The following is a 24,310-nucleotide window of genomic DNA, read 5'->3' on the forward strand; positions in this document are numbered from 1 at the left end:
ACTGTTAATGATCTCCAAAATGAAATTCATATTGTTAAACAAGAGATAAATGAATTAAAACATGAATTTAAAAACATGAAAAGTGATAACCATAACCTCAAACAAGAATTGACAATGCTAAAACTTGATAAAGATCTTAATAAATCCAGTCACGAACAAAATGAGCATAGTGATGGAGATGATTCCAGTCAACAAGCTCTTCTTTCTGATAAAGGTACTCCTGATACTTTCACTGATCCCCAACTTGCTTTTGTTAATAAATTATTTCCTCCAAAATGATTTACAAAAGTTAAAATTGTTGTTTCTCCTGATTATCATTTCACTGTTATTGCTATGATTGATTCTAGTGCAGATATGAACTGTATCCAAGAAGGATTAATTCCCTCAAAATATTTTGAGAAATCTACTGAAAGATTGGTTTCTGCTAATGGTTCTCAAATGAAAATTAAGTATGAATTGAATAATGCTCAGGTGTGCCATGATAATGTTTGTTTCAAGATTCCTTCTGTTCTTGTCAAAAATATGACTGATAAAGTGATTCTTGGTTTGCCATTTATTAATGCTTTGTATCCCTTTCTTGTTGAACATGATGGAATTACTACTGATCCATTTGGACAGAAAGTAAAATTCAAATTTGCTTCAAAGTTTGAAATTGATATTGATAATCTGTCTTATAAGAAAGACTCTCCCATGAATGAACTTGTTCAAGAACTAATGATGAATTCTTACCAATATTTCTCTGATGATTTTAAAGGTAATTTTCACAATACCAAAATGTTAAATACTATCCATTATCCTAACATTATCAATGATTCTTTGCAGGAATCGGACAATGATGCGTGGATAAATACCACTAATAAGTGGGATAATAATAATATTCACATCTATACCACTAGTAAGTGGATTATTATGGAAAAGAAAAACAAGGGAAAAACTCTCGCACAGAACTATTCTCAAACCAAAGGGTTCCCAGCGAGACGACCTTTTAAAATGCATGAAGGCGCATCTTCTGGTGTAAAACCCAGTGGATCAACATCCCTTCAAGGAGATGTCCCGGCAGAGGTGACATACTCCAATGGTGATATATTAATTGCTTTACAGGAAGTTTTGTCAAAAAATCTACAATTCCACAATGGAACCTATTCAGAATTACCAAATTCTATTAAAATCATTATTGATAACCTTCAGTTTGCTTTTACCAAAAACCACAGTAATGTTTTTCACAAAACCCTTAGAGCCCTTGAAATCCACCTTGTTAACCTTACTGCTCAAAACGAGATTTATATGAGCCATTATGGTAACCTTATTCCAGAAAATGACCTTGCTTCAAATATTGACTTTGTTCCAGAAAATAACCCTGTTTCAAAAAATGAGGCTCTTGTGAGCCGTCTTAAAGCCTACACTAGTCAACTCTTTGGCAAAGAGGAAATCCATTCGATGGATAAAAAGACTATAATGGGCACTGATTATGCTAGATTGAGTCTTAAGACCTAATCCATGTTAAGAAGTGCTGTTGCCAACTTGCCTTCAGATTTACAATCTCGTATTCTGGATAGCAAGGCTATGTTTAGGTCTTTTGACCTATGGTCCAAGTATTTCAGAAAACTTGTTACTGCCACTATTCCTGACCCTAATGAAATAGACGAAGGTGATAATGTCTTTATTCAGCTTGAATGGGAAGATCACTTTGGGAGCAATCTCAGAGTATATGAAAAGAAACATCCGTTTCCTGGTCTCCTTATTAATTTTGATGATGGTTCATATTTCACTGATGAAGATTCAGATGATAGTGATGATGATGATCCTAATTCTAGCTGGCTTTCCCAAATGTTTGAATATGGCTTTGTTAGGTTCGTAAAGTTAACAAGTCATAAACAGGCCAGCCAACTTCCACAGATCATTCAGAATGCTATTAAAGGGTTTGAAAACTCTTCCACTAGACCTTTTGTTACTATTAGATGCTGGAGCACTCTGCCAAAATGGGAAAGAAATAACTGGATGAATGTTAACCCCTCAAAGCATCTCATTCTCATTAATGGTTATACTCACCAAGGGCCATGGTTCAAGGGAAATTCTCAACTGTCCTTTAAAGATCCTTTTGGTCTTGCAAAATGCTGGAGAAATTATTTTAATAATCAAATTCGTGAAGTTGCTCATGATCTATGGAAAAATTATCATTTCATAGGAAGCACAGATAGAATTGCTGTTTTTGGTCCCAAACCCTATGCTGATGCCTTTGTTCACCTACAAACAAAAGATCATCCTAATCTAAAGAGTCTTCTCATCCCAGGAAAAACTCCAAAGTTTGAGCCAATTTTATATTGCGGATTCTGTAATAAGTATGCTATTTACCATGAGCATGTATGTGATTCTCCACAAGGTCCTTTTGATCCTTTTGATGGTTATCCCTCCGATGCTCCCTCTACTGATTGATGAGGTCACTACTATTTCAAGACTGGTGTTACTTTATTTGTCTGGCTTGCACAACAGCCAAGATATTTTATTGTCCTTCACAAATATGTTGCGGAAAATCCGGTACTGATTCATAATACTTCGGATTTTGCGGAAGATTTTGATTCTCTTATCTGTCTAGCCTGCACAATGGCCAATGCTCCAATATTTACTACTACTAGAAGCTGGTTTTCCACTACTATGATGCTTCCAAAGGATCCCAAAGATTAATGTTCACGTGAAGACAACAAAATGCATGCCTATTAGTTCCTTTTGTTGGCTTCTTTCTTATTGGCTTCTTTTGTCTTTAAAGGACACCAATAATGAGGCATTGTTCCTACTCTTATAGGGCTATTGCTGATCCCTACAGAGGATTCCCATAATCTTGTAGGATTCCTCACAAGATTGGGTCAAAAAAGAGGAGAAATTCCATTTTTTACTATTCAGTCACTATTCACCTGTCACTATTCATCTGTTACTATTCACTGTTACTGTTCATCCGTTACTGTTCATGACACTGTTCACTCCGAATTTTGCCTATTTAAGGGGGGTTGTCCCTTATGTTTTGGGGGTTTTTTCAAGCAAAATTTTAGTTCTGATTTCTCTTCCCTTAGAACTAGCCTTCTTAGAGAGAGAACCCACCTTGCTTCTACTTCTACTACAACCTTGTTCACCTTTGTTCACTACAAGCCTTGTAATCCTACAAACCTTGTAACTAGGACTAGTTCAAGTTTTGTAACTGTTAACCTGTAACTGTTGAGATCTTGTATTCACTACTACTACTGTAAGTGTTTATCCTACTTTCAATAAGAAGTATTTTCAGTTCTATGTTCATTATTTTACTTGTTGCTACCGCCACCTTAGACGGATTACCGCCATACCGGACGATTCTAAATTGCTTTCATTTATTTTGAACTATTGTTCTTATTTACTTTGAATTATTTTGATATATACTGCTTGGCTGGTTCTACCGCCTTATTATTGTTCTTACATTCAAGTTATTTACATTCAAGCTATTTACTTTCAAGATACGCTATTTACTTTCAAGTTACTTACATTATCTTCACTTCAATATTATTGTGCTTCCGTCTCATCCTCTTCAGCAGTGCGTCCCCTTCCCCCTTTATGGTATATATATATATATATATATATAAAGATGGGACTTTGAAGGGTGGTTAGGAAAATTTGTTTGGCGTCATTAGCTTTGTCTCATGTGTGTGTTTGTGTGTGTATATATATATATATATTGAGAGAAATATAGAGAAAGATGAGACTTTGAAGGGTGGTTAGGAAAATTTGTTTGGTGTCATTAGCTTTGTCTCGTGTGTGTGTGTGTGTATATATATATATATAAATGATGAATCATTACATTTATTATTGTTACACTTCTATTGAGCTACATTAACAATCATATCATTCAATGGGACTCTAGAAATTTTTTTTAGGGTGGTCACTAAGAAATTTAAATTATACAAAATCTAATAAAATGATAACTTGAATGTTTGCTACAATTGCGAGTCAAGTCACTAAGGCGAGCAAAATTGTTGCATTGTAAAGCCAAAATGAGTATAACTATCGTCACCACAAAGAAAACTCATAACCACAATATTTTTCTTAGTACCATTTTTCAAGGAAAAATGAAATTAGAGATTATTTTATTGAATAAGTTGAACGATCTACAAATTTAAATGATTAGCTATTGTTGAGGGTCATTTTTGAGAATCCAAGTAGAAAGAAGAAAGCCCAAACGACAAGAGCAGCAAAGAATTGGCAAACAGATGGCAAAACCATTAAGCCCAAATGGCAGAAATAATGGATTACAGGCCCATGAAATAAACAGATGGGCCTTAAAGAGGCAAGTGGGCTTAAAGAAGTCCGGAAAGAGAGAAATAGCATACTCATGGGCAGTATATGATGTAGAAAAGTGAGAAATGGCCACCGCAGACCCAAAGTAATGCAAACAAAGAAAGTAAGGGGTTAATGGCAAGCCCATGAACCCTAAGGATGAGAATAAGGTAATTGGGTTAGGGAAGCCCAATGAAGTTAGTAAAAGCCTATGGGAATGCAAAGTTAGTAAAAGGGCCAAGGAAGCCCAAAGAGAGCAAGTGGGCCAAGGATGCCCAAGAGGAAGACAAAAGGGACACAGGAGCCCATAAGTAGGAAAACCAATGGCCATACCAAGCCACTGGGGGAAAGAGTAAACGGCTGGTCTAAAGAAGCACAGCAAGATTGAGTCATTACAGCAGGAGTGACAGAGTAATATGGCAAGAAATGAGGGTAATCAAGAAATGGGCCGAAAGAAATGTAAGGCCCAGTATCAAATAAAGCCCAGCTCCTTAGGGGAGCGAGAATTCAAAAAGCAGCTCACATAAAAGGTCAAAAGGAACGGACGGCAAACTATGCAGGTAAGCCTCTAGACCACAGCAGATGAACAACCAGCAAACAGATATTGGACACATATGGAAGGGAGGCATGCGCAAGGCCCAGAGACCACCAGCCTGTACCCAACCAATACAGGGCATGGTGAGGTTGTGGGTCAGAGGGCATGGTTTGATGGTGGGGAGAGGAGAAAAATCTATTTTTGAGGTTCCGGCTCAAGCTCTTTTGGGGGAAGTGTTCTATTGGGATGACATACTACCCAAAAGAAGCAAGCTGAATTGGAACCACTAGGTACGTGCCATGAGAGATAGGGAGAAAGAAAGAACCCAGACCGTAGCAAGAAAGGGTGTCACGGCAGACAAACAAACAAAATACTCTTCTTTGTCTGGTGATGGGGGGGTGGCATACAGACAGACCAGTGGTGGTCAGCCAGTACACCCAGACCAGACAAAGGAGGGTAAAGGCTAAAACAATAAAATTCGATGACGACAGGCACTATAAAAAAAGAATCTTGCCATGAACAAAAGAGGGAGGAACAACGAGAATCAAAACTAAGAAATAGGAATTCGAAAGGAGATACCAGGAAATAGAAAAGAAACGAGTGTGAGGGAAAGAAAGAAAACAACCAGAAAGAAAATAGAGGGAGAGTTAGAACAGCAGGCATACACCGGTAGATTGATTCCCTCTCTCCCTCACGAAATCCTACTCTCTGTGAAAACCAAAAGGAGCCCTTGTGCATCAACCATTCAAGTCTGTTTCCCTCAAGGTAGTTAATCTCCACGGCAGGACTTTCCTGGGAGATTAATTGCATTAAGAAGAAACGTTCTTTCCTTTCTGGTTTTGCTCCTGCGGATCAAATTTAAACTGATTTCTTTATCTCCTGATTAACCCATACATATTACTATTTGCTCCTTTTTGTTCTTTCTTTTTTGTAAAAGTGATTATTATTACTGTGATTGTGCTTGGGGATCATTTGGTCATTTCCTACTAAGTAGCCAGATATTTTATTTTTTGTTATTATGTCTGTCTGCCACAACTTATTTGAAACAGCTCTATTTGCCGCAAGCACATTCCTGGCAAACCAGGCATAGTTTGCGCACTAGCCGGACCAAATTGAGTTGCAGTTGAACTGGTCCCAACTCCCTTATCTAGAAAACTTAGGCCTAGTGCAACAGGAAGTAGCCCAACACTACTAGCACAGCCCACCATTTACAGCTATTTTTATCTTTTTGTTTTATAATAAGCTTTTTGTTGAACAATTTGTTCACTTGTTATTGTTTGGTCTTGTCTTGTTTTTGTTTTGTCTATGTTTGTTATTATTTGGGCTAATGTTTATTATTGTTATTTAAGATTTTTTTTTTAATTTATAAAAGGGATTAAGGATCATGTTGGGGGGGGGGGGGGGAGTAAATTTTGGAGTAATACTATGTCCACAACATTTTTACAATAAATCCTATGCAAAAAACTATTATTGGTGGGTAAAAAAATAATATCAGTATTTGGGTCAAATTAGAATTAGTAACAGCTTACCATATTGAATTTGTTGTAAAACTATTGTAAAAATGTTGTGAATGTAACATTACTCTTATTTTTGTTGAACTCAAATTTTTATAATTCTCAAATCAGGGTGTTCAACATTTTTATTAGGGTGGTCACAATAAGTTAATTTAGCATATAATATTTTTTTTTTTTTAGCAAGTGTATATATACATATTTTTGCAAGTCAGGTGCAAGTCAGGGTGGTCTTATGACCACCCTGCCTTGCATGTGGAGCCGCTAGTGACATCATCCACCTTTTTGTTTTTAACTCTCTTTCTTATTTTTAACTCTTAACTTCTTATTACCCTTTCTCTAACATTTCTCCTCCTTTTTACTTTTTCAACTTCCCAATACTATCTACCTTAATATCACTATTCATCTATAATTTTATCCTCCTTTATTTTTTACTCTTTTTATTCACATCATTTTATCATAAATTTGCAATTCTCTCTCCCATTCTATGCATAGATTTCCCACACAAAAATGTTATCTCTCTCTCTCTCTCTCTCTCTCTCTCTCTCTCTCTCTCTCTCTCTCTCTCAATTTTTTTTTTTTTTTTTTTTTTTTATCTTGCATCTCTTCTTTAGGTTAATTAATTTTTGTGTTCTTTAAAACTCTACTTTAGGTTGATGTGGTTAATTTAGTTTTGTGTTTTTAAGTTTTTCTTTTCTTTTATTTGATTTCCTAGATGTTATCCTATTGCATTATAAATGTAAAGTTGAATTTATTCAACTATGTGTTGGTTTTATTCCATGTCAAGTTTGCTTGTAATTCAACATTTAGAAACCTTGTATTTAGGTGGGAATAATGTAAGATTGTGTGTGAGAGAGTGTGAAGATTTAATCAAGAGTGTGCAACAAGATGGTAACTCGCAACTGGAACTCGTGACTGACTTGCGAGTGGTGACTAGCCAAAATGAAGCACACATGTGAAGCATACAGGAAGATGAAGAGTCAGGACAACTGAATCACTACAAGACAAAAAGTACAATCTGGTCTAGTCTAATAACTGGTGACTAGAACTCACGACTCATCCCAGTCGTGAAGTGACTCGCCAATGCACCATATTTTGCTGAAAAATGACTTTTCACATTTCATCTCATACTCTACTAGAAATACCCTCATACCCACGAAATGTAGAGAGTTTCTGGAGAGAATTTTGAAAGAGAAACCCTAGAGAAAAAAAAAATGAAGAAGATTGATTCATCCACAATCTTATACACTTGATTCTCCAAATTCCTCTACTCTCACCCTTTCTATTGTCATACCCACGAGAGGATCATAAACCAAATCCTCACCTCACCAAATTCAAAGTAGTGAGAAGGTTCTTGGTGTTTGGGAAGCAGTTCAAGAGAGAACCAATTTATGTTAGTTGATGCAATGGGCTAATTGAGGGATCCGGAAAGCTAAAGAAGACACGGTTCAGCGTAACCTTGTTGGAGTAAGAAGCTTGTAGGGCTTAGGTGCATTGGATAGATTAGGCTTGGAAGGTTTATTGCTATTCATGTATCCCAACTGATTTTATAGTGAATCATTTACCGTTTGGATGGCGGCGGAGAGGTTTTTCGCCGAGTTCTTCAGTTTTCTCTTCGACAACACATGTCGGTGTTATCTTGTATTTACATCTCTCTTTCCCTTTCTATTTGCTTTTAATCTCTGTTGGTTGTGATTAATTAATGGCTTAGAGTAGTTTGCTTATTTGGGTATTGCTTATAATTCATATTCTGCACATACATTATTTGAATATAAGGTAGTATTGGAAAATTTGTATTTGGGGGTCTAAACATTCACAAGTGTTTCATACACTAAGTGAGTTTTCACTTGGTATCAGAGCAAGTACACTTTGATGGATTTCTATATCCTTAGTGTGATCCTTGACCTCTAGGATGGATAATTCTCAATCCCTCAATACAAATATAATGTTAGTCTATTACATAACATGACTTAGATAATTTGGTGTTTATCACTATAATTTTTACTTTTTACTTTTTACTTTTTTTCTTCTCATCTTATTTGCAATAAATTTGTTAAGACAAAATTTAGTTACAAAATTTATTGTATCCTAAGATTACAACCTTACTCAATAAAATAAATATTACTACATATTTTGAAAATCTAACCGTTTAATTGCATGTTTTTTACACTCTTAATACATATGTCAAATTTTGTGTTAATTGAATATTAATTACTGTATGATCTATAAGCTTATATTTTATACATAATTTTAAACTACAAAATATGCAATTTAAACAATTTATTGATGATATAGCTATTAATCTTTAATTTTCTAGAAATTTTGCAAGCATGGAGGATAGAAAAAGAAGATGCAATCCAACGGTGGATTTATCAAAATTCACCTCTAATAAAAAGATATTGAGTAAAGTTGTAACCTTAGGCTACAACCAATTTTATAACTAAACTTTGTCCAATTTGTTATTATCTCTCACATTTTCTAATGAAAAAAATTATTATTCTCTTTCTCTTTGTGCGTGTAGCCTGACCTCATCTTCATGCAATCCATCAAAGCTCCACATGAATTACCCCCTCACGTTTACTCCCTTTCTGCACTACTTAAAGAATTAGAAAATCTTTTTGACTTTGTTTTACGAAGAAATTTTCTAGTCTTATCCACGCCTATTATAGGTGCTATCAAAATGTAGTATTGTTCATATATCATATATGTAATGTAACACTTATGAGCATACTGTCTGGCTTCTGAAATAGCAAGAAGATGACCAAGAATCTACTGTATTTGTCCATTATCATAATGCAATCTTCTTCTTTTTTGAGTGCGTTTTAACCTATGGCGTCTGGTATTGATGATAGCTCACTATTATCAGACCAAGACATCAATCAATTTTTGGTGTAGACGGGGATTAAACCCCAGATCTCTTATTCAACCATCAAAGACTTTACCAATTGAGCTAACTGGAACCCACATCATCTAATGCAATCTCTATAGGAATAGCGTCATATTGTTTATCTGAATATCCTGTTGCAAGGCATAAAGAAGAGGGGAAAAAGTATATACTTTGAACTTAAACCAACCAACCAACTGTTCTCGGCAACATAGAATTTGATATTATGGTACTCTTGCTTCATATAAATCAATGCATTCCTTAATACTTGTAAATAGACACAAATTTGACTGCAACTTGGTGTCTAGACTAACAATGAAATAATATATTTTTAGGGTAAGTCCTTGATTTAAATCTATTTTAACATGTCGATTTAAAAGAAAATAATCTTACCGGATTATCAATGAGTGCCCCATTTCTATACTGTGACAAATACAACAAACAGTAAAGATGGATTAGATAATCCTAGCCATCAAATAAGATCTAATTCAAATATAATTGCATGCATTACATACTTGAAAGCACACTAGTACAAAACACTATAACTTGTTTAGACATCCAATTTTAAGTTTATGGCAAAATTGCTTTTAAACTACTCAACTAAATGCAGAATAAGAGTATTTAATGCGCAACTAACCAAGATTACTACCTAGTGCATATGCATACATAATCAACAAGTAATTATATAGCACAAGTAGTAAGAGAAGAGAGATGCAAACACAAGATAATACCAAGACATGTTATCGAAGAGGAAAACAGAAGTACTCAGCATAAAAACCTCTCTATGGCCCTCCAAACCGAAATGATCCACTAGTGAATAAAGTTAGAATACAAGGATATCAAAAAGACCCTCCAAGCCTAATCTACGCACTGTATTTGATCCCTTCGAGTTCTAGCTCTCAACGGACTTCACCGAATCTTGTCTTCACTAATTATCCAAATCCCACAATTAGCTCCAAATTGCATCCACCAAAGAATGGCTTCATCCAATGCTTCCCACATGCACCAAAACAACTCTCAACACTTAGATCAGGTGAGGTATGTGTTTGGGCTTAAAACCTCTCGATGATTTGTGATTAGAGAGGAGTAGAGGAAAATTAAAAGAAATGTATAGATGATTGTGGGTTTACAATCTCTAACTCTCAAGTGTATTTCTAGGGTTTTCTCTCTGAAAGTCTCCTTACAATTTCGTGGCTAATGTGGACTTTTATAGTGTGGGTAAAGAAATAGAGAGAGCACACTTAAACAGCTTGGCAGTCCATCTCGTGGGTCATCTCGATAGTTGGCCTAGTCGCGAGATGAGTCAAAAGATGCCTCCTGACACTTGACTCTTTAGCTTCCAACATATGCTCCTCACATGACCTTTCGCGAGTTGTCCACTCGCGAGCCAATCGCGAGATGCCCTGATATTCACAATTCTTTACCAAATTTGACATAGAATTAATGCCAAAACAAAACATAATTGAAAATTACAACTTCACAATACTAATTATAAATAATAGAAATCCTCTAGAAGTTGTGTACAAAAAGTTTACCTGTCAAGTTAACGTACTGGTATAGTGGTACTGAATAAAGCTAGTAGAGGTATCGTCTTTATCAAATTGAATGGAACCCGCATAATTGGATGTATAATAATTGACATCAATAAAGACGAATGCCCCGTTAGCTAATTCCTTCTGTAAATTCAAGAAGTTCGTCCCTTACCAAAGCCTTCATAATGAATGGGTAATCTTCAACTAGTGGGTGCTCTACATCAAGGTGGTGACTTGCAAAAAAATGTATATATACACTTGCTAAAAAAATATTATATGCTAAACTAATCTATTATGACTACCTTAATAAAAACCTTGAACACCTTGACTTAAGAATTACAAAAATTTGGGTTTAACAAAAATAAGAGTAGTGTTACTACATTCACAATATTTTCACAATAATTTTACAATAAATCTAATATGGTAAGCTGTTATTGATTCTTATTTGGGCCAAATACTAATATTATTTTTTTACCCACTAATAGCATCTTTTTACATAAAATTTATTGTAAAAATGTTATAGATATAGCATTATTACAAAATTAATTTTGCCCCAAACATAATTCTTAATCCCTTTTTTTAAACTTAAATAACAATGATAAATATTATCCCAAATAACAATAAACATAAACCAAACAAAAAAATGCAAGACCAAACAACAAGAAGTAAAAAAATTATTCAACAAAAAATCTATTATAAAACAAAAAGATAAAATTTGTAGCTCGTTCAACATATTCAATAAAAATAATTTCTAATTTCATTTTTCCTTAAAAAATGGTACCAAGAAAAATATTGCGATAATTTAAATTTCTTAGTGACCACTCTAAATAAAATTCCTAAAGCCACCACTGTCTTCAACATTAATGGCTCCATAAACTTATTTTTAAGAGTGTTTAATGACTTAAAAAAAGAAGAAGGAAACTGAAATATATATATATATATATATATATATATATATATAATTACAAAGATCATTTGTATGTATTTCACTCAGAGTGACAAAACATCCAACCAAGTTAAGCCATGCAACAAACGAACTGCTATAATCCTATCTAATATACAGCAAGCAACTTGGCCTAGGATTTCATTTCTCCCTGTTTCTGCTCTCTCCTCTCTCAACATCTTTTATTTTTCTTCCTTCTAACTTTTAACTTTTTTGAAATAAACTAATTTTTATCATTTTGAAATACATTTAACATAAAAATTACCAAAAATTATATTTTTTGATAAATGCTATGCAAATAAGTTACCAAAAATCAACAATTTTCAATGGACACACGTAACACTTTTTAAATAATATGCTATAGCTTTATTGATAAAATTAAAAACAATTTTTACATACGTAAACATTTGATGAACAATGCATGGGGGAGTTTGTGACCCTTCAAGCTAATAATAGTTATCGATTTTAAAACATAAAAAGTGAAGGAAAAAAATTGATAAGTTTTTACAATGAAGAATTGAAGATGGCCAACGAGAGTGAATCACAATATTTATTATTATTATTATTATTATTATTATTATTATTATCAAGAGAATTACAAAAGATCAATTCAAAGAGAGCTGGGCTGTTTACGCTCAACTCAGACCCACAGTGCTTGGAATACTCCGAAGCGAAAAGGTTCAAATTTATTATGATAATTAAGAAGGTTGGAACTAATTGTCACTCAAGAAAATTGGTCTGCATATGAGATCTGGGTAGTCCATCTTAAGTTTAACGTTTCACAAAGGACTTGAGCCATTTCGCAGACTTCTTGGGGATTCTGTTAAAGTTGTTAAGGTAGTCTGTGTAAGCAAGCCCAAATCGAGCAGTGTAGCCTGACCCCATTTCCATGCAGTCCATTAAAGCCCACATGAAGTATCCATTTACGTTTACCCCCTTCCTGCACTCAAACAACAAATAACCTTTATGATGACTTTGTTTTATGGGACAAACTTGTTTTATGGTCCTATTTATTAATAATATTGCTATCTTCGAAAGGTAGTTGTTAGTACTTAGCACTTAATTTGAACTTACTTCATGGCTTCTGAAATAGCAGAAAGATGGCTTTTAATATATTTAATTCGCGCATTATCTTTCAGTGCAGTCTTTATTGGGATAGTATCGTTTCGTTTCTCTGGATATCCTGTTACAAAGCATGCATAACTTGATTATATATCAAGATAAAAAATTTATATATTTTGTGATTTTTTTTTATCTGGAACTATTTTAAGTTAATTACTAACCATTTTCAGTAACGTAGAACTTGGGATTGTTGTATTCTTTCTTCATATAAATCAATGCATCCCTTAACCCTTGTGGATAGATATACATTTGAGTGCTACCTGGTGTCTGGTTTAACAATGAAATAACATGTTCTTAGATGATGTCTTCAAGTCATTGAGTTTAATCAATGTGTAAACAATTTAAAATGAAGCAATCTTACCCGATCACCAATGGGTTTCCCATTTCTATCAACTATGACAAATGCAACAAACAGGAAAGATGGATTAGATAATACTAGCTACCAAAATCATATCTATGCCAAATTCAATTACAAGCTAAATTAAGATGTTTTGCAAAGGAAACCACAAAGTTTACCTTTGAGCTCAGCATACTGGTATTGACTAAAGGTAGAATAGTTATCATTTTTTTCAAACTGTTGGGAAAGCGCGTATCTAGATGTATAATAATTGACTCCAATAAAATCAAAGGACCCTTTAACTAAATTCTTCTCGGCTTCTGTGAATTCTGGAAGTCCATCCCTTATCAAAGCCTTCATGATGAATGGGTAATCTCCAAACACTAATGGTTCCATAAACCTATACATATAATTGGGGGGGGGGGGGGGGGGGGGGGGGGGGGGAGAATTAGACATGATTTTTTTTTTATCAAAAGGATTTGATTATATGAGTGCGTGTGTGTTTTATTGACTGTGATAAATATTCCCACCATCCAACCAGGAAGTCAAATGCTCTCTTGGCTGCATCTTTATCATGAAGTGCATCTCCATATGGCTCAAACCATTGTACCATTGGCGAAACACCGATTTCTCCCCCTTGAGTTGTCTATGAATAAAAAAATAAAAAATAAATAAAAACCTTAAATTATATAAATGACGTTGTATAGAAACAAAATGGGTGTCAGCTTATGATTGTCCTATTGGAAATTAATTCTACAAAACGAAAAAAGAAGATGATTTATATTGATTTTACCTGGTATTTTTCTTTGTAGCGTTTTGCAGCTGCGGCATGGGCTAAGATAATGTTATGGCTAGAAACATATGGATCTGTTGCAGGTTTTGGATTTGGGTTCCTAGTTTCATAACCGTACGGCCCAAAGATTTGTGGCTCATTGATAGTAGTCCAGTACTTCACTCGGTCACCAAAATTTTGAAAACAAATATCGGCATAGGCTTTAAAATCATCCCTATTATTAGTAGTACGGTAACATCCAAGTACACATACACTGATTAATAATTATTATCTTTGGAGATATTGATATTGATAGTTTAAATAAGAAGTTTGATCAACTGGATCACATGAACCTACACAATCTGTCTGCTCAAGAAGCCCTCGTATTTGTCTTGCAGTGCTTGAGGTAAGTCAAAGTGGAAGAGTGTCACAAATGGGGTTATCCCTGCATGGGGAATTCAGAGTCTCATTTTTTGAGCAGTTGAAAAGGAAACTGGTCCTTGCATATATGAAGCACAAGCAGCAACTAGGGTTGTAAAGTCAAATATTGGTTCATACCATTTTTTATCAGTTCATTAATAAAACTGTTGTAGAAATTGATGCCCTCTTGGTTTACTCCACTGGCAACGGTCCCATCTGCATGCAAGTTGATTATATAAATAGAACATAAATTTTCTTTTCTTTTCTTTTGAAATATTTTGTTGATTTGAGGGTGGCAATTTTGAAGAAAAAAGTACCAGGGAGGATTCTTGACCAGGAAACGGAAAATCTGTAAGTGTCTGCCCCCATATATTTCAGTAGTTGCACGTCCTCCTGTGACACCAACCAATTAGAGAAAGAAAGAAAAACACACTATAAGTATAAGGTACAAATTGGTGACCAGAAAATGACAACAATTTAAAAAAGCTTATTTTCTGAAACCAGGTTAGTGCAAAAACTTGTTCTACTTATAAAGCTTTCATCTATACTATTATTTAAGGGGCTTCTCGTGTTTGGATTCCTAATTTTTAGTTCAAAAATGCCCCTACAACCTTATATTCAAGTAGAAATAAAATTAAAGAACAATCTGGTAAAAATACAATTTTAAAATTAAAGGACAATCCAGTAAAAATACAACTCTAACTCCTACTAAAACATTGTCTAAAAAATAGGGTCACTCTCCTATTTATTTTCAAATTGCTTTATCCACTTATAAATTAAATTTTCAAAATAAAAATTATATATATATATATATATATAAATAAAAACACTTTCTTTCTTTTTTTGCTACAAAATAGAACCACTAAAAAAAAAAAAAACCTCACTTATAAATTAAATTTTCAAAATAAAAATTATATATATAAAATAAAAACTCATTTTTTTTTTGCTACAAAATAAGACCACCCAAAAAAAAACAAGTCTCATCGTATATGTATAGTGTGACATGTTATTTAAAATTTTAAATAATATAACGATAGATATATTTTTAGATTTATAATATATCTAAATCAATTTATAAAATAAATCCATTATAAATAAGTATGATCTTTTTCATTCTGATAATAAACAACAAATAATTCCTTTTGGTCGAACTTAGGAAATGATATGTGATGAGCATGGGATCTAAAAAAGGTTAAACTTTTGAAATACATGGGTAGTGCTTAAGTGCTTTAATTATATTCTATCTTTAGTTGTGTATCAAAAAAAAACTTTAGTTTTCTTGCTTTGACCATTTGTAGAGTAGAGTTGTTTTTATCATTTATTAATAATTATGTAGCAATATTCATATATACTTTGAAACGATGGTATGAATCAACTGCTCTGTCCTTGTCTCCAATTCCATCATCGATATTATGATCCCAGGTGCTTGGTCCTCTCCCTCCTTCATCACCTGCTCCTTCTGTCTGCACCATGTCAATACATGTCAACTATTTATGCAACACAAGTATTCTATATTAAATCCAAGTTGTTAATTAGATCTATTATGAATAATACTTGGTTAAACAAACAAACAAACAAACAAACAAACATCAATATCATGCACAATGGAATAGTAAATAACACAAAATATAATGGTCTAGGAAAACAAATTAAACAAACTAGTTTCACAATATAAAAAAACCTAAGGGGAAACATTCCTAAAAAGCAATCCACTATAGTAAAGTAAAGTTTAAGATTTAGTAAAAAACCTTTGTCTTAGATTCTACAATCCCAAAAGATGAACTTATAGTAGAAACCTTCTACCGTATCCTACTGCATCAGAGCCTCTAAACTCTTCAATATACAAACGTTCCACGAATGATCCACTTACAATCACAATCGGAACCTTCGACTGACTCCAAGAACTTCTTGAAGATTTTTTTCACAACAGTAAGTCTGTGGTGGTTGCTAAGGCTTCTACTTCTTCACCAAACAAACTTCAAATTTATTTTGAAACTCCTCATATGGTGAAATTAAGAGAACTTGGTTACAAAAACCCTAGCAGCACAAATGGATTGTTTCTTTCTCTAAAAAAAACCTTATAATAATTGGCTCATAACGTCCTTTAAATAATGGTTCAAACGAATCTTAAATCAGGCTTCAAATGGACAAGTTATGGGCTTTTTTCATGTCGTTGATTTTTGCTGAAACTCAAATCTTGATAGATTGAAAGGTATCGAGCCAGCTTTCAAGGAGGCAGAAGGTGACTTAGAAGGGCTAGATTGATTGAGATGTATCGAGGAGGTACCAAGATAGCTATCAAAGGTATCGAGAGGTATTGAGCCAACTATCGAGGTACATGCTGAAATTCATTTTTCTTGAGTAAACTTTGTGTCTTCAACTTAATCTTCAATTACAACTTTAAAACACATCAAAACTCAATAGAAGAACATAATTTGGATTTTCTTGACAATACCAAAACACATAAACCTTAGAATCTTCCCTTTTGTCAATCCATGACAAAACCTCAATTACAAAAATATCCCAGTTACAAAGAATGAATCCATATTCAACTAAACTAGCCTAATCCATATTCAACTAAAAAATTGGCACAAAACCCCAAAGTACATAATGCTCCCCCTAAGTAAATAAAACACATCTCCCCCTTACAAAAAACATGTATTGCTCCCCTAACATGTAGAAACTCCAAATACCAATTTTCTCCCCCTTCTTGTCATGATTGACAGAAAGCTACAAAGTGTTACCAAGGAAACATAGAAGGGATCAAAAGGGCACAAAGAATCCATAAACAAACATCAATAGAATGAAAACAAGATGCTATGGATACTAAGGGGACAACATATGGTAAATAAGAATGACATACTCATGGAATGCAAACAAATAAAACTCCCACTATAAAGAGCAAGGGTATAAGAACAACATTCTTCCATTTTAAAAAAATTATAGAAAAACTGTTAGAGAAAAAACATTTTGAGGAGAAAAATGAATCACAAAAAAAAAAAAAAAAAAAAAAAAGAGAGAGAGAAAGATTGCACACAGAATACCAATATTCTCTCTTTCATTTTATGCAAATCTTGACACTATGTGACCCATGAACAAAGGTATTCAAACACTTCTAAGCATGATCACTTAAGACTATTTCGCATGAAATAAAAATTCATGCATACAAGGGGTTTTCATGTGCTCAGTGTCTTATAAAATCATATCAACCTCAAAAATAGAGAAAAAGTTATGAAAAGAAACATTATAAAAAATTCCAAGGATTTCAAATCAATCAAAGGGTATTGACCAAGAAAAACCAATAAAACAAACTAGTTTTACCACACACACAAAAAAAAAAAAAAAAAAAAAAAAAAAAAAAAAAAAAAAACCTAGGGGAACCTTCCCAAAAAGCAATCCATTATAGTAAAAATAAGTTTAAGATCTAGTAAAACCCTTATCCCTAAACTTTACAATCCCAATAGATAAACTTACAATAGAAACCTTCTACTGCATTAAAACCCCTGAACTCTCAATATATGAACCCTCCACGAATAACGCACCCACAAACACAATCAGAACCTTTGACTGACTCCAAGAACTTCTTAAGGGTTTTCTTTATAGCAATAAGTATGTGGTGGTTGCTATAGCTTTAGCTTATTCACCAAACAAACTTTAGATTTACTTTGTATCTTTGGTATGGTGAAATTGAGAGAACTTGGTTACAAAAAACCTAGTAGTAAAAATGGTGTGTTTCTCTCTCTATAAAAATCCTTCTAATAGATGGCTTATAACATTCTTTAAAAATCGGCTCAAATAGATCTCAAATCATGCTTCAAATAGACAAGTTATGAGCTTTTTCATGTCGCTAATTTTTGCTAAAATGCGAATCTCGATAGATCGAGATGTATCATGGAGGTTTCAAGATACCTATCGAGAAGTATCGAGCTAGCTATCGAGGAGGCAGAAGGGGGGGCCTAAAAGAGCTCAATAGATCGAAAGGTATCATGAGGTATTGAGATAGTTATAGAGAGGTATTAAGTTAGCTATTGAGGTACATGTTGAAAATAGACATTTTATGAGCTTTTCTTAAGCAGGCTTTGTGTCTTGAACTTGATTTTCAATTACAACTTTAAGACACATTAAAACTCAATAAAAGAACAAAATTTGGCATAGTTTGACAATACCAAAACGCATGAACCTTACATATATATATAAATATATATATATATATATATATATATATATTGTTTGTTTGTTTGTTTAAACCCCTTTAAAGCAAATTGTTTAACATACTATATTAGTCAAGTAATTACTTAGGTTAAGTATCTAGATCTAGGTTAAACGATAATCAATCATATCATGCAAAGTAGCGGAAAATGAATAACACCACGATATGATGACCCAGGAAAACCAATGAAACCAACAATTTCAAGGTAAAAACTTGGGGAGGATTTGATCTAACTATGCTCAAGGTAAAACATATCCACTAATAGAGAATTGAAGTTTTTACAAAAGATTTAACCCTAAATCTATTGCTACCTCCAGTAGTAACTTACTAACACAACCACATGCAAGTTTCGAATCCATGGACTCCTTCTCTCTTAGATTTGCAGCACATAAGCACCCACGCTTGTAATTTTGAGATCCCACTCAAAGGTTTCAGATCATGACTTGTTGATCTATGCAGCAACTAGATTCCACCAGCACTTAATTGTAGATCTTATTTCAGTAGACGCTTGTAGAGTTAAAAGGTACAAAACCTCTCATATCTCACATAAGTAACTCACAAGTCCTCCAAGAGTCTTCAAAACATGGCTAGGGTTTTCCTTTTATATGTAGGAGTGTTGGACTGAAACCCTAAACATTTTCGCGAGCTTAGGCCTGTTTTAAAATTCTACAAAAATTATTTTTCTACGATTCTCGATCGATCGAGCCTTATCCTTCGATCGGTCAAGCTTCATAGAAAATTAATTATTTTTCCTGCAGCTTGTACATTTTTGAGTTTTGACCTATACAACTTTGACCAATGTCTAACACCTATCCTAAACATGTTTTTGTTCTCGGTTTGCCAACACTTACAAGTTGAAATTCTAAATATTTAATCCTAAATCTTTAGAACGTAATAATCTTCCTCTTTGGCAATCTGTGACATAACACACTTAAAAAAAGAATTGCTCAACTCAAGAATTAGCCCAACTTACACATTATTGCCCAAATACAATTCCATCACAATCCACTAACTATCAATTGCTAGAATAGACAGCAGATGAGAAAGAATTAACCTGTAAATTCCTAAAACACTCAAAACAAAACCATAAACGCATGTGTGGAAATTATAGTATAAATCCAGTAAATAAAAACTGAACTTGAATTCACAAAACATAAGAGATAGACAGAATATCAAAAGAATAAACATCAAATAAACTATCATAGTCAATGAACCAGCAATGTTTGTGAAACAAGAACAATAAATTAAAACAAATATACATCAAAACAATGAGAAGAAAAAAAAAATCAAAATCTCTCATCGACAAAACACTAAACAACTCCCCATAAATACAAAATCTCTCTACCCTACCCCTAAATACAAGAGCCCTAACCTAAACCTACTCCCCCTTTTTGTTAGGTATTGCCAAAGGCAACCATCAAGGGTCAGAGGATGGAGGAGGTGGAAAAGCACTCCTATACTGGGCAAAATCTGCCCTCAAGGCAGCAACCTTAGTGAGTAGCTCATCAATAAGCTGTCCATGAGCCACCTGAGTAGTCATAAATGACTCTATAATGGCACGAAATGAGAAAGGAGGGGTAACAGTAGGGTCAACAGTATCATCATCACCAACAAGATCCATAGCTGCAATATGATCCACATGAACCTCCTCAGCAGCAGGCTGATCACCAGAGGCAAGAGCTGTAGTAGAAGCTTCACCTCTTGGTCTCTTTGAAGTCCCAGTGCTTAGTTCAACACTCTTCATCTAAGCCTGTTGCTATCTAAGAAAAGTGGTTCCTATAGGGGCAACGATATGAACTAATTCTAGAGCAGGAAAGTCTTCTAACCCTAGAAAATTCAACACCCTATATATAAACACAGGAAAGAACAGCTTTTGTGCTTTGGATTTACTCCTATAAATTTCAACAATGGTCTGAATGAATAGGAAAGGAAAACACATGGACCCGTCTATGATGAAGGCATAAAGGAAAGCACATATGTCTAAAGGAATGGTGTGAACATGAGAGATAGGGAAGATGTTATGACAAGCTATCCTTAAGTAAAGATAGTTAAGCTCAGTAAACTCACATGAGTTTATCCTTGGTTTAGATCCCCAAGTTATTGATCTTCCACAAAGTAAAGACATCACATCATTTATAGAAGGAGACTCACTATATGGATATGTGGGTCTACGAACCAAAGGTACACCTAGAGTTTTAGAAACTACACGTTTAGTTATCCTAAACTCTTTACCTCTAATCCAAGTAGTCAAATAATGACTACCTGTATCCTTAGAATAAACATAGATGGTTCGAGTAGAACTTTCTAATCAAGGCAGTAGAAGGAGGATCAGAAACATCACACAAGGATACCCAATTCCTAGACACTAGACTCCTACGAATGGAAGGATCTAACTCATCTAGGATAATCTGTCTTTCCCCCCAAATAGACCTAAACTTGGTTAAGGTCTCAAAAATTTCTTCAGACCTAGTTGTAGGAAACCTAACCCTATCAACCTAAGTAGAAGAGGATGATGTGGTTCTATTGGCTTTGGTCTTATACTTTTTACCAACCTTAGGAGACATGACCAAGGGTAAAGAAAAAGGAAAAACTAAAACAAAACAAAAACCAAGGGCAGACAACATCAGATAGAGTTAAAGCACAAGATAACATGAAATTTTAAAAAACTATATGATGCATGATGTATATACACATATGATGCATGATCTAATGCTCTAAAACAGTTCAATTTTATCTCAATTTTGAAAACCCTAATTTTCCAAAAACCCTTATATTGATCAATTGAACAACACAAAAAGTATAAAAACATGTTATAATCACTCAATTAAACAATATCATAAGCCAATTTCAATCAATTTTACCCAATTGAACAAAATCCCCAAAATTCCTCAAGAAAACATAAACCCAAATTTCAAAATTTTGAAGAAATCATGAAATTTTTGAAATTAAAGTATGTGAATCATGTTTATATGATGCATGAACAAAAACCCACCAACAAATTGGATCAAAACAATCAAAATCATCAAAAACCCTAAAATCTCTTTAGTTCGAAATTTTTGAAAAATTAATGAAAAATTCATGAATGCATATAATATAAGCAAAAAAGAGGGTCAAAAGAGTCTTACCAGATGTTTGGGAGAAAAATCTTTGAAGCTTTGACTCAGAACAAGACAAAAAAAAAAATGACTAAGAGGAATTGAGAGAGGGATCAAAGAAGATGACCAAAAAAAAAAATGAAGAACAAGGTTCAGATTCCTCTTATTTCTTTTCAAAAAATGATTTTCGATCGGTTGGAATGAAACAAGCCAGGAATCGAAAATATTTTAAAAACAGGTTCGACTGATCGAAAGGAATTAAAGGAGTAATCGAGTCGAGTTTTAGCCTTAAAAACTGGGGGCTTTTTTTTTTTTTTTTTTCTATCGGTCGAAAAACAGGTTCAATCGATCAAATCTTGAAAAATCAGAAAATTTTGAAAACCTGGGAATTTTCTGTAGAAATATTTTTAAAAGGGTTTTTATGATATGAGATGCATGTTAATGATTCCAAATATTTTCAAAAACTCTTTCCCTTCAATCAAATCAAAAAAATTTATCAAGCTTCAAAAATTTTCCTCACACAATTTTTACCTCAAAACCCCAAAAAGTATTAAACATTTCAAGAAGCACAATTTTGGATGGCCACAAAAAGTAACACACAATCACGTGCACAGAGTTTAACAAATACTTGCTTGTGGTGTGTGCAGCTAGTAAGTGTATGAAATACCTAAAAATGTGATATGTAGATGAAAATTAAATGCAATTCTACATTATCAATCACATAAGTTTGAAAGTGACTATCACCTAAAAAATTACATCATATAACTCTCACATCTCCTAGAAAACTTGCAATCATGTAAAAGCATTTTTCTTTTATTCTTTTTCTTTTGATGCCTTTTTTTTTTCTTTTCTTTTTTCTTTTGAATTCTCTTTTGATTTTCACATTCTTTTCATAATTAACACCTCATTTAATCTTGTTGTGCAAGTGCTACACCTTATCGAGCACGACTTTTATAATTTGCACACAGGTGTTCATGTTTGACGAGTAACAGTGGTGAGATTGTTATTTATGCCTTTCTCCTAGGATTTTTTAGTCCTTACCATCAAAAGAATGTGACTTCAAAATCAATAGCATGTGTTTAAAATTATAAACAACTCACACAATATAAGCACTACATAGCACAAATTAGCAAAGTACAGAAAAAATAGCTCATCTAAACTAAACAAGGTACACAATCATGAAATGCAAATTTCATAGGCCAACCTCAATTACACACTTGAAGATGTGTAATACAAACAATTTTCTTTTTCTTTTTTTGGGAAAACTTAAAAACATCATAAATAGACTTAGAATGAAATGCATGAATGTAATGCAAATGCAAATCCTAATTAAAAAATTTTTAAAAAAAATGGTCACAAGAGATCGAAAGAATTTACACAAAGACCATGTTAGACAGACTCACTGAGACTGAGTCTTTTGCATCCACACTCTTTTAGATACAAACTTGGAATTGGAGTTTCTAGATAAATTAGGTCTAAATTCAACTCCTGTATTGGCATAAAGGTTAAGAACCTTTACCAATTCATAAAATGGTGCCATAGGATCTTGTGCTTTTGGCACAAACATTTTTTGTTTGGTTGCTTACTTTGAAGCTTGCAACTTAAAACAATTTGGGCGAGTATGCCCAGTTCCACCACAAAAAATGACAAAACCATTGAGGTTTGTGTTGTTTCTTGCTTCCAGGATGATTGGGATTCTTGGGTTTTGACTCACTTAGATCTACCTTAGTTCTCCTAATAGCTAGAACTTCTTTCTTAGGTACCTTAACTTCAGGTAAAGAAATAGATGTAACAAGTACAAACTTAGGAGGAAGAACAACAGAAGTAGAAACACTCGATACAAACCCTAACCCTGTCTTATCATAAAAATATTTTTAAACATTTAACATATCATCTAGTTTAGAAGTAGAAGTCCTATCGAGTTGTTCTCTAGCAACAGATAATTCAGATTCTAAACTTTTAACTTTCTCAATCAAAGACAAGTTCTCAATCTTAACAGAGATTTATGAGTTCATTAACATCAAACAGTTTGACCAACAAATTTTTCTTTTCTTGTTTGAGAATGTTTATCTTCTTTAAACCTATGTCAACATTCATGGCACCCTTTGCTGCAATCTTGCAAAGCTTATTATAAGCCTCTTGCAAGTCAGCATTCTAAAAGAGTTCCCATCAAAAGGGCTCTACTCAACAATTTCAGGCTCACTTACTTCAACAATAGTAGTGAAAGCCATGAAATTTCCTTCTTGGTCACTTTCAGACTCGTGATCAGAAACTTCATCACCACTACGGGTAACAGCCATAGTCTTACCCTTAGATCTCAAGTAAGTAGGACATTCTGACCTAAGGTGACCATAACCTTGACAACCAAAATACTGTTGGCCTAAAGAATTGTTAGAGGATTGAACAACCTTATCTTTTGATTTTTCAGAATTTTTATTTTTGGTTGTTTCATTCTTCTTCACATTCTTAGTGTCAACATTGTTTCGATTTCTTGCCTTTCTATTATTATTCCTCAAAAAGTTTCTAAAGTTCTTGGCAATATAAGCTATCTCTGTAGAAGAGATTTCATCATCAAATCCACCATCATCTACATCATCAACAGATTTAAGAGTCATAGATTTGGATTTGTTGGTTTTGAGTAGGTCAGACTCAT

General features: G+C 33.7%; 1 protein-coding gene across 1 annotated transcript; it reads right to left on the minus strand.

The window, feature by feature from the left end:
* Positions 1-12,472: 12,472 nt before the first annotated feature.
* LOC126702281 (beta-glucosidase 13-like) lies at positions 12,473-15,824 on the minus strand. Its single transcript, XM_050400952.1, has 11 exons — positions 15,705-15,824; positions 14,670-14,745; positions 14,491-14,568; positions 14,290-14,377; positions 13,954-14,167; positions 13,691-13,806; positions 13,340-13,560; positions 13,185-13,216; positions 12,985-13,090; positions 12,776-12,884; positions 12,473-12,641 (listed from the first exon to the last, which is right to left on the minus strand). Exons 1-11 carry the CDS (start codon positions 15,822-15,824, stop codon positions 12,473-12,475), a joined length of 1,329 nt encoding a protein of 442 aa, XP_050256909.1.
* Positions 15,825-24,310: the final 8,486 nt, after the last annotated feature.

Source organism: Quercus robur, chromosome 2 (assembly GCF_932294415.1).
Source record: "Quercus robur chromosome 2, dhQueRobu3.1, whole genome shotgun sequence".
NCBI lineage: Eukaryota > Viridiplantae > Streptophyta > Magnoliopsida > Fagales > Fagaceae > Quercus > Quercus robur.

Coding starts and splice junctions, on each gene's coding strand:
- LOC126702281 (XM_050400952.1), bottom strand. CDS start 15,824: ATGGTGCAGACAGAAGGAGCAGGTGATGAAGGAGGGAGAGGACCAAGC. Junction 13,561..13,690: donor TTTGACTTCCTGGTTGGATG/GTGGGAATATTT, acceptor TTATATGTATAG/GTTTATGGAACCATTAGTGT. Junction 13,217..13,339: donor CCAGTATGCTGAGCTCAAAG/GTAAACTTTGTG, acceptor CATTTGTCATAG/TTGATAGAAATGGGAAACCC.